This window comes from Anomaloglossus baeobatrachus, chromosome 7 (genome assembly GCF_048569485.1).
Source record: "Anomaloglossus baeobatrachus isolate aAnoBae1 chromosome 7, aAnoBae1.hap1, whole genome shotgun sequence".
In the NCBI taxonomy this organism is placed as follows: domain Eukaryota; kingdom Metazoa; phylum Chordata; class Amphibia; order Anura; family Aromobatidae; genus Anomaloglossus; species Anomaloglossus baeobatrachus.
In genome coordinates, this window is record NC_134359.1 from 88,769,233 (window position 1) to 88,781,364 (window position 12,132).

Here is a 12,132-nt window from a genome sequence, read left to right on the forward strand (position 1 = left end):
GATATTGATCATCTTGTTTCTCACAGCTGCTTTTCCAGGTTTGTCTCTGTCTGGAGATGCTGGGGGCATACACATCACAGGAGGGGCCAGGGCGCATAAATTACAGGAGACACTGGGAGTACACATCACAGGAGGGGCTGGGGCATATACATCACAGGAGGGGCTGGGGCATATACATCACAGGAGGGGCTGGGTCATATACATCACAGGAGGGGCTGGGGCATATACATCACAGGAGGGGCTGGGGCATATACATCACAGGAGGGGCTGGGGCATATACATCACAGGAGGGGCTGAGGCATATACATCACAGAAGGGGCTGGGGTATATACATCACAGAAGGGGCTGGGGCATATACATCACGGGAGGGGCTGGGGCATATACATCACGGGAGGGGCTGGGGCATATACATCACGGGAGGGGCTGGGGCATATACATCACGGGAGGGGCTGGGGCATATACATCACAGGAGGGGCTGGGGCATATACATCACAGGAGGGGCTGGGGCATATACATCACAGGAGGGGCTGGGGCATATACATCACAGGAGGGGCTGGGGCATATACATCACAGGAGGGGCTGGGGCATATACATCAGTAGGGGGCATGGACAGCCCTGGCGGTGGCACAGACATGACTGGGGACACGCACTGCACTGGGTGGCAGCACGCACTGCACTGGGTGGCAGCACGCACTGCACTGGGTGGCAGCACGCACTGCACTGGGTGGCAGCACGCACTGCACTGGGTGGCAGCACGCACTGCACTGGGTGGCAGCACGCACTGCACTGGGTGGCAGCACGCACTGCACTGGGTGGCAGCACGCACTGCACTGGGTGGCAGCATTAGGGAGACAGACAGGTCTGGGGGAACATAGACATCAATAGGAGAGCACGGACTGGGGAGCATAGAAAGCAGTGGGAGGGTACAGACAGCAGTAGCGAGTTAAGAGCACTGAGGGGTGGCACACAGCACTGGGGAGCATGGACAGCATAAGGGGGGCACAGGCAGCACTCACCGTGGCATGGACAGCACTGGTGGCAGCATGGACAGCATTAGGTGGTGCGGACAGCACTGGTGGGGGGGCATAGACATCACCCAGGGGGTACAGACAGCACTAGGGGGGGCACGGACAGCAGTGAGGGGTTACACCGCGCTGAGGGGGTACACAGCACTGGGGTGTACACAGCATTAAGGGGTACACACAGCACTAGGGGGTACACACAGCACCTGGGGGTACACAGCACTGGGGGGTACACACTGTACTAGGAGGTACACAGCATGAGGGGGTACACACAGCACGAGGGGTACACACAGCACGAGGGGGTACACACAGCACGAGGGGGTACACAGCACTAGGGGGTACACACAGCATTAAGGGGTACACACAGCATTAAGGGGTACACACAGCATTAGGGGTACTCACTGTACTAGGGGGTACTCGCTGCACTAGGGGGTACACACTGCACTAGGGGGTACATAGCACGAGGGGGTACACACAGCATTGGGGGGTACATACAGCACGAGGGGGTACACACAGCATTGGGGGGTACATACAGCACTGGGGGGTACACACTGTACTAGGAGGTACACAGCATGAGGGGGTACACACAGCACGAGGGGGTACACAGCACGAGGGGGTACAAACAGCACGAGGGGGTACACAGCACTAGGGGGTACACAGCACGAGGGGGTACACACAGCATTAAGGGGTACACACAGCATTAGGGGGTACTCACTGTACTAGGGGGTACTCACTGTACTAGGGGGTACACACTGCACTAGGGGGTACATACAGCACAAGGGGGTACACACAGCATTGGGGGGTACATACAGCACGAGGGGGTACACAGCACGAGGGGGTACACACAGCATTGGGGGGTACATACAGCATTGGGGGTACACACAGTACGAGGGGGTACACAGCACTGAGCGGAGGGGGGCAGCGATGGGTTGAGCACTCGAAGTGAGGGGGAGGGAGAGTCACACACACACAGCACAGTTTCGGGAGGCTGGTAAACCTGCTGCAGCTCTTCTGTGTGACTTTATCGCAGCGTGCTGCTTACCCGCCCACCAGAGCACACAGGCCGGGGATAAGCCTAGAATGTATGGGCTGCAGTCAGGTCCTGGAAGTCAGGATCTGGAGAGAGCCCGTACATTCTAGCATCTACCCACAGGGCATCAGGCAGTGGGATTTAAAGGGCCGGCAGCCGGGAAAAGCGCGGCTGCCACCAAAGCACAATGGTCCCCGGGGGCCGCATAAAAAGTCGTCACGGGCCGTATACGGCCCGCGGGCCGGAGGTTCCCCACCCCTGCCTTAACTGCTCAGGCTTCAGCCTTTTCATCTTATGCCATGTCTGCCATGCTAGAGGCTGCTCACCGCACTGCGGTGGCTTCAGCTAATTCTCTTGTTATCCGCAGGATTTTGTGGCTTCGAGAGTGGAAGGCAGATGCTTCTTCCAAGAAGTTTTCTTGCTGGGCTCCCTTTTGCTGGTTCACAGCTGTTTGGTGAACAGCTGGATGAAATCATTAAAGAAGCTACTGTCGGGAAGAGTACTTCCATGCCACAAACCAAGACCAGGAAACCCGCCCAGGGTAGGAATCAATCGAGGTTTCGTTCCTTTCGTTCCTCCAACTGGTCATCCTCTAAGGCTTCCGCCTCGTCCGCTAACTCAGCCAAGGATCAGAAATCCAACTGGCGCCCAAAAGCGCGTCCGCAGAAGACCGCAGGAGGTTCTGCCACTAAGGCAGCTTCCTCATGACTCTCGGCCCGCTCCAGCCACGTCCTTAGTCGGTGGCAGGCTCTCCCACTTTGGCGACGCTTGGTTAAAGCAAGTCTCCGATCAGTGGGTGAGAGACATCATATCTCACGGCTACAGGATAGAATTCTCTTCCAGCCCTCCAAACAGATTTTTTCTTTCAACTCCCCCCTGCTCCAAGGCCGCCGCCTTCTCGCAGGCCGTGGCGTCCTTGCAGGCAAACGGAGTGATTATCCCAGTTCCCGCTCAGGAACGGTTCAGAGGTTTTTACTCAAATCTCTTCCTAGTTCCAAAAAAGGACGGTACCTTCCGGCCCATCCTGGATCTCAAGCTTCTCAACAAGCATGTCCGGGTGCGGCATTTTCGCATGAAGTCTCTGCGATCAGTCATTGCCTCTATGACCCAAGGGGAGTTCCTGGCGTCCATCGACATCAGAGATGCCTATCTACATGTGCCAATCGCAGTGTCACAACAGCGTTGGTTACGTTTTGCGATAGGAGAGGATCATTTCCAATTCGTGGCTCTCCCCTTCGGGTTAGCCACGGCCCCTCGGGTATTCACCAAGGTCATGGCGGCAGTGATTGCGGTCCTGCACCTCCAGGGGTTAGCAGTGCTTCCTTATCTGGACGACCTTCTGGTCAAGGGTACATCCAGCGCAGACTGTCAGCGGAGTGTTTCGCTCACTCTCGCCACCCTAGCCCAATTCGGGTGGATTGTCAATCTTCCCAAATCCACTCTGACTCCGACCCAGAGTCTCACGTACCTAGGGATGCAGTTCGAGACTTTGCCGGCACTTGTGAAGTTGCCCTTAATCAAACAGCAGTCTCTCCGGCTAGCGGTGCGCTCTCTCCTGAGGCCCCGCCGTTATTTCCTCAGGCGCCTGATGCAGGTGCTGGGTCAAATGGTGGCCTCCATGGAGGCGTTTCCCTTTCCCCAGTTCCATCTGCGTCCTCTGCAGCTGGACATTTCCGCTGTTGGGACAAGCGGCCTTCCTCCTTACAGAGGTTAGTGGCTCTGTCGCCACGGACCAGGAGCTCTCTTCAGTGGTGGCTTCGACCCCTCTCCCTGTCCCAAGGACGCTCCTTCCTGACTCCGTCCTGGGTGATTCTCACCACGGATGCCAGCCTTTCCGGCTGGGGAGCGGTACATCTCCACCACAGAGCACAGGGCACTTGGACTCCGTCCGAGTCAGCCCTTTCAATCAATGTGCTGGAAACCAGAGCTGTGCTTCTAGCTCTCCTAGCCTTTCACCACCTGTTGGCGGGCAGGCACATTCGAGTCCAGTCAGACAACGCGACAGCGGTTGCCTACATCAATCACCAAGGCGGGACACGCAGCCGCCTGGCAATGTTGGAGGTCCAACGCATTCTTCAATGGGCGGAGGACTCCAAGTCCACCATATCCGCAGTCCACATCCCTGGCGTAGAAAACTGGGAGGCAGATTATCTCAGCCGTCAATCCGTGGACGGTGGCGAGTGGTCCCTGCACCCGGCAGTGTTTCAGTCAATCTGCCGCAAGTGGGGCACTCCGGACGTGGACCTAATGGCACCCCGTCACAACAACAAGGTTCCGGTTTACGTGGCTCGCTCCAACGATCCTAAGGCCTTCGCCGCGGACGCTCTGGTTCAAGACTGGTCCCAGTTTCGTCTGTCCTACGTGTTTCCCCCTCTAGCTCTCTTGCCCAGAGTCCTGCGCAAGATCAGAATAGAGGGCCGTCGAGTCATCCTCATTGCACCGGACTGGCCCAGGCGAGCTTGGTATCCGGACCTGCTCCAACTGTCCGTGGAGATGCCGTGGCATCTTCCGGACCGTCCAGACCTGCTCTCGCAAGGTCCGTTTTTCCGCCCGAATTCTGCGGCACTCAAATTGACGGCGTGGCTTTTGAGTCCTGGATTTTGACGGCTTCTGGTATTCCTCCTGAAGTCATCTCCACTATGACTCGGGCCCATAAGTCTTCCTCTGTCAAGATCTATCACAGGACTTGGAAAATTTTCCTGTCCTGGTGTCGCTCTTCCGGCCATTCTCCTTGGCCATTCTCGTTGCCGACCCTTCTGTCTTTTTTACAGTCCGGTCTGCAGCTAGGACTGTCCCTCAACTCTCTCAAGGGACAAGTCTCAGCTCTATCAGTGCTGTTCCAGCGGCGTCTTGCCCGGCTGGCTCAGGTCCGCACCTTCATGCAAGGTGCGTCTCACATCATTCCGCCTTATCGGCGGCCCTTGGATCCCTGGGACCTTAACTTGGTCCTCACGGTATTGCAGAAACCCCCTTTTGAGCCCCTTAGGGAGGTTTCTTTGTATCGTCTTTCTCAAAAGGTGGCCTTTCTAGTTGCCATAACTTCTCTCAGGAGAGTCTCTGATTTGGCTGCGCTCTCCTCGGAGTCACCTTTTTTGGTTTTTCACCAAGACAAGGTAGTTCTCCGTCCGACCCCGGACTTTCTTCCTAAGGTGGTCTCTCCCTTCCACCTTAACCAGGATATTTCCTTGCCTTCCTTCTGTCCGGCCCCTGTTCATCGCTTTGAGAAAGCGCTGCATACTCTAGATCTGGTGCGTGCTCTCCGGATTTATGTGTCTCGCACCGCTGCGCTTAGGCGGTGCACCTCTCTTTTTGTGCTAACCACAGGGCGGCGCAAGGGTCTCTCTGCTTCTAAACCGACCTTGGCCCGTTGGATTAGATCGACCATTTCGGATGCCTACCAGAGTACTCAGGTGCCTCCCCCGCCGGGGATCAAAGCACACTCGACCAGAGCTGTCGGTGCCTCTTGGGCTTTTAGGCACCAGGCTACGGCTCAACAAGTCTGTCAGGCTGCCACTTGGACTAGCCTGCATACCTTTTCGAAGCACTACCAAGTGCATGCTCATGCTTCGGCAGATGCGAGCTTGGACAGACGCATCCTTCAGGCGGCTGTCGCCCACTTGTGAAGTTAGGCTCCGCCTACTTCTTAGTTTTTCTGTTTATTCCCATCCAGGGACAGCTTTGGAACGTCCCATGGTATGGGTCTCCCAAAGGAACGATAAAGAAAAAGAGAATTTTGTTACTTACCGTAAATTCTTTTTCTTATAGTTCCATATTGGGAGACCCAGCTCCCTCCCTGTTGCCAATTTTCTTGTTCCATGTGTTATCACCGGCTGTTGTCGTGGACAGAGTCTCCGGTTGTTCCGGTTCTTACTCGTTCTTACTCTACTTGTGGGTGGCTATTCTCCTTCAGCTTTTGCACTAAACTGGCTAGGACTGGCTACCAGGGGGTGTATAAGCTCAGAGGGAGGAGCTACACTTTTAAGTGTAGTACTTTGTGTGTCCTCCGGAGGCAGAAGCTAATCACCCATGGTATGGGTCTCCCAATACGGAACTATAAGAAAAAGAATTTACGGTAAGTAACAAAATTCTCTTTTTTTAATATATATGCATAAAATAATATTAAATTATGGTATTTAATTAATTTAATTGTCGGACTCTGTGTGTGCATAAAGGGACATATTCCAATATTATAAAGTAAAAAACGCATGCGTTTATTTTGTCCAAAAAGCATGTTTTCTGCAGCTAAAAAGCTGGTAAAATGCTGGAATTTTGATGTAGAATGCGTTTTGACATTTCCCATTGCCTCCAATGATAGCAAAACGCAGCCCAAATGGCAAAAACAATTGACATGCTGCTTCTTTAAAAGCTGAGTTTTTGCCCAAAAATATGCAAATTAAACAGAGCATTTTAAACTGCAAAGTGCGCACAAGAAATCCCTATTTCCCATAGGCATTTCTGGAAAATCAAAACGCATGCCTTTTAGCATTAAAACGCTGCAGTTCAAAACGCTGCGGAAACGGAGGTAAAAACGCAAAGTGCGCACATAGCCTTATACTTAGTAACTGGAAACCCCTTTAGTAATGTGTGATGAATAAAAATTTAAAAAAAATTATACTCCATAAACTGGTCCCACAACACGGATTATAGAGGACTGGGGCCGGTTGTGGAGGTATACATTTTTTTTTTCCTACACCTATTGTTGGATAAATCTTTTAATTTATTTATCTAAATGCTGAAATCTGTGGCTCATTTTAGTGTTGTAATTTGGCTCCAAAGTTAAGATTTGCGGGGCTACAGCTGTATATACATACACTATGTTTTGGGTTTTTTTGGCTTGTACATCGGATTTCTTTGCTGCAGTATATTACTTTTTGGAGGTCCTGTTTGGCGTACAAGCCGTCACATTGGCCACGTAGGCAAAGCATTTAATAGAGAGCCATGGCAGTGAGTTACTTCAATTCAGGTTTATGAACTTAGAATAGAATAAAGGAACTCCCACCATGTTTTTCTGTGAGGAGGTTGCAGTTGTCTTTTTGGAGGTGGAGATTGCCTGTCAAATATTGATGGATCTGCCATAGTATTTAAAGAGGATCCGTCTCAAGGTCAAAAGTGTTCAGATTTTACTCTTATTTTATTCCTGCTGCTCCCCTGATTATTCTATTTTCCTTTCCAGAAATATGGGCTTTTTCTATGTAGTGCCAATTTTCATGATCTTTACTAAGAAGGCGTGGCCAGCAAGATAATTATGCAGAGCAGCCTAAGTACACGCCCCCAAAGAAACCTGTGAGCATCGTCCCCTTGGAAAGACCATCAAAACTTGCATTAGATAAAAAGGCCCATGTATCTGGAACTATATGGCAGATTAAAAAAAAACAAACAACAAAACAGAATATTCAGGGTGCAGCAGGAATAAACTAAGGAATATTGCAAAAATGTTATAACTATAGGGACTTTTTTTTATTTCTTAAAGGAAAAAAATGACAATATTTATTGCTGAAGCCTCCGGAGGTTACCGCTAGCAGACCTTCAATCTTCTGTAATGTTGGACTGTTATTCACTTTTAGGGTGTATTAAAGGGACTCTGTCACCAGGTTTTTGCTTCCCCTTCTGAGAGCAGCATAATGCAGAGACAGAAACCTTGATTCCAGTGATGTGTCACTTACTGAGCTGTTTGCTGTCATTTTGATAAAATCAATGTTTTATCTGCTGCCGATCTAGCAGTTATACAGAGCTCATGAATATGCTGGACTACCTGCAGCACGCCAAGTAGTCCTGTAATGATAATCTACTGCTGATTAATCAGTGATTTTATCAAAACTACACTAAGCAGCCCAGTAAGTGACACATCGTTGGAATCAGGATCTCTATCTCTACATTATGCTGCTCTCGGATTAGGTGGCAAAAACCTGGTGACCGATTCCCTTTAACACATGTTAGATTACCTCTCTGTGGTAATTTTCATAGAAATGTTAAAAGTAGGGATGGGCGATCCCCCTGATGGTCGGGATTGGGGAGACACGGCCGATCATTTTGTAAAGATCGGGATCGAGATAACACGATCTTGCGTCCCAATCACTGATCTTTGACTTTACAGTTATGGGATGGGGCGGGGGGGGCTATAAAATAAGAATACAGTTAATAATAAACATTGTCATTATACTTACAGGTCCCGCGATGCGTCCGGCAGACTGTCTCCCGCCGCTTCTCCTTCCGAGTACGATCATTGCTGTGCCGCCCGATAACAAAAGGACCTTCCATGACGTCATAGCATGTGACCAGTCACGTGTGAATGTCGTTTTATCTCATTGGCTACAGACTGCTCACATGACTATGACGTCATGCTAGGTCCTGTCAGTGCATCTTGCCGGTACGCGGTGCTCGTCCGAGCATCTCAGTACTCAGTATAGTCGGCGAGCGCCGTGTACTGGCGAGATGGTCGGGCACATGGTTTGTATAGAGCGCATGTCGGCGCTCTTTACAGAGTCAGCCCATATGCAGGGATTAGCTGCCACACGCCGATGAATAGCGGTGTTGGGAATCAGGTGATCAGAGATCACCGTTGCTATAGTAACCCGCCCGTCAGGTTACTATGGCAATGGTGGTAGCGGTGATGTCACCGCTTACCAACCCGCAGCCTCTGCTCACTCATTGAGTGAATAGACAGCACGGAGAAGAGCAGCGTTCTTCCTCCCCTGTGCTGTGTGATATCACAGAGCTAGATTGGTTAAAGAAGACAAAAGACCAGGGTCGTGGAGGGGTGAGAGGGAGTAATAAATAAAATAATTTTTTTAACCCTTTATTGGAGATTCTTAATGGCTGGGTCAAACTTGGCCTGACATTAAGAATCTCCGGCTTAATACTAGCTGGTAAAACAAACCTGGTATTAACCCTTTATTACCCAGCATGCCACCCGTGGCTATATATATATATATATATATATATATATATATATATATATATAAATATACACACACACACAGCTCTGGCAAAAATTAAGAGACCACTGCAAAAGTGTCAGTTTTTCTGATTTTTCTCTTTATATTTTAAAGTAAAATGTAAATTGTTATTTTATTCTATTAACTACTGACAACATGTCTCCGAATTTCCAAGCAATACATTTTTTATTTATTTTCTGAAAATACTAGTTTATAGAATAAGAGAGCAATTTATATTTTACTATTTTACTCAAAAACATAAAGAGAACAATCAGAAAAACTGAAAATGTTGCAGTGGTTTTTTGAATTTATGCCAGAGCTATATAATATATATATATATATATATATATATATATATATATATATATATATATATATATATAGATAATACATATACATTTTATATATATATATATATATATATATATATATATATATATATATATATATATATATATATATATATATATATATATATATATGTATATATATACTGTATGTACACAGTATATAGTTGCATAAAAATAAATAACTAATTTAAAAAATGACGTAGCGCTCCGCGGTATTTTTGATTCTCAGAGCAGATAAAGTGGACGGCTACAGGCGACTACCCCCATCTGCCTCGCTTTACCTGACTGGCAACCAAAATATAGGGAAGCCCATTAATTTATTTTTATTTAAAAAAATTATTTAAAAAAAATGCGTGGGCTCCCGCTGTATTTTGATCGCCAGTCAGGTAAAACCAGGCAGCTGGGACCTGGGATTCTCGACCACCCGCAGCCGCCCCTGGAAATGGCGCATTGTTTCTTAGCGCCATTTCCAGGCACTTTACCCGGCTCGTCCAGTGGCCCGGATGGCGGTGGCACGCTGGGTAACAAAGGGGTTAATACCAGCTTTGTATTCTCAGAGGGTACTAAGTCCGAAATTCATGGTGTCACGCCAAATTAGACATGGCCACCATGATTTTTTAGTAAACAGTAAAAAAAACAGAACACTGAGACATTTTTTTTATTACAAATAAAACAAAAAAAAACCCTTAGAGACTCCATATTTATTATAAAAAAAATCCATAGTCCAACATAATCCACAGGTAGAGCCATGTCAGCTTCATCACTCTGTACAGACACAGTCTATACACAGTGAGAAGCACAGAGAGCCAAGTCAGCTTTGCTACATCGATTGTACAGAGTGAGATGCAGCCTGTCAGTGAGGGGAGGATTGCACTTGTGTCTCGCATGGGCATCACCCCGCAGTGACAGGTCTCAGGACAGAAGCACTTCAGCTGCATGGTAACATACGCAGCTGACCGCTCCTGTGGGGAGATTGTGCGCTGTGATGCGACACTCGCACAGTGACAATGAAAGTTCAGTTACCAGGACCTTCGATGACGTCATAGTCATGTGACCAGTCTGAAACAATCAATATTCACACCAGACGGTCACATACTATGACGTCATTGAACGTTCTGCAACTCACTGCTGGTTACCGGCGGCACAGCAATGATCGGACTCAGAAGCAGGAGCGGCCGGGACTCTGCGGGATGCGTCGCGGGACCTGTAATGACAATGTTGTTGTCGGGATCGTGTACACGATGACTATGTGATCGGTACGATCCCTGATCTTTACAGATCGGGATCGCCTATCCCTAGTTAAAAGTTAAATTTTAAGAGAGTTTCTCTGTGCTAATCTAACAAGTCATTCTGAGAAATCGGATCCCGGCATACACGCGATCTGTATACTTTGCGGTCATATACTAACACATCATAGTTTTGCTGCAGAAATTTCTGCCAGTGTCCCATTAATCTGGATTGGTCTGATAAGATTTCATGTGCTTGTCATCAAAACAACCCCATACAGATAATTGGAGCAAATTTTTACGCCCAGATATTTCTGCCGCCAATCTGCCATGTGTTATATAGACAGACATTGAGCCACTGGTCTCCAATTTTATTCAGGATAAGTGTGAATGAGATTTTTGTGATATTTTTAAACTTTATCAATTTTGTAACTTTTCAGTCGGAGGTTCCATGCTGTCTCCACATCTGTAGTGAAAATGTAACTGATGTCTGTTCATTTTTCTCAGGGCACAAATGGGTCTCAGCTCTGGGACACAGCATTCGCAATCCAGGCATTCTTAGAGGTAAAGTATGTTAACTACTAGCAGTTGCACTTGTGCCTCATCACGGGTACATTTTCTTAAGATTTCATTTTTCTTCATCGTTCCTTATGGGAGACCCAGACCATGGGTGTATAGCTAGCGACCTCCGGAGGACACACAAAGCACTACACTCAAACGTGTAGCTCCTCCCTCCGGGCTATATACACCCCCTGGATGACAATCTACCCAGTTCAACGCTTTGTGTTTCAGGAGGATACACACACTTTTATTTCCTCATATTTTTTTCAATTTTATTTTAATTTTTTAAAGTTTTGGAAGAAAAGCGGGTCCAATCTGGACTCCCGGCATGTCCCTTCACGCTCCACTCTGCGGGGTGCTGTTAAGGTTGATCTTCATAAGGCTGGAGCCTTCACATGCCGAGCTCCTTCGCATCCTCTGTCGAGGCTCTGTTTGAAGTGGGAGCCTCCACGGTCCTCTCTGCTTGCAGGAGGCCGGCTCCATCCACAGCCCTGTCTGGTCCCTGCTGGAAGGAGCGTTAACCCCACTCAGGGACATGGCCCTGCGTCTCCAAGCTAAGTATTGAGACGTTTTTTCAGGGGTCCCGGGTGCTTTTATTATGGGGGCAGTATGTGCTTTAGCGTTACTGTTAATTTCGGCCGGTTCTGGGAATTTCCCATGAGAACCGCGCCGACGGTGCCTGCTCGTCGGCCGCACTTTGAAATCTAGGCCCCGGCTTCAGTTTGGGCCTAGTTTCGTTTTTGGCTTCTGCTGTATGTTTTGCATACAGCGCCGCCCACCGCCCGGCCAGCAGAGGGGAGGGCACTTCTCTCTAAGGAGATGTCCCCTCCCCTGTCTACCCCCCTGTATCTCTGTGCTTCTGTTTTCCCGCTCCTGGGCTTATACACGCCCCCCCTCCTTCTCCCAGCGCCATTTTATCAGCGTTTTTATCACTGAGAAGCGCTGGATGTTGCAGCTGCATACTTTTTGGAAAGCTGTCACTTTACAGGGGAGCGGTGAAATCCGGAG

At 48.9% G+C, this 12,132-nt stretch overlaps 1 protein-coding gene across 1 annotated transcript in view; it reads left to right on the forward strand.

The window, feature by feature from the left end:
• LOC142245109 (lanosterol synthase-like) overlaps positions 1-12,132 on the forward strand; it is a 122,586-nt gene that overhangs the window by 62,363 nt on the left and 48,091 nt on the right. The window contains exon 12 of the mRNA XM_075317441.1: positions 11,071-11,127. Coding sequence (XP_075173556.1) covers positions 11,071-11,127 — 57 coding nt within the window. The remainder of the gene's footprint in view (positions 1-11,070; positions 11,128-12,132) is intronic.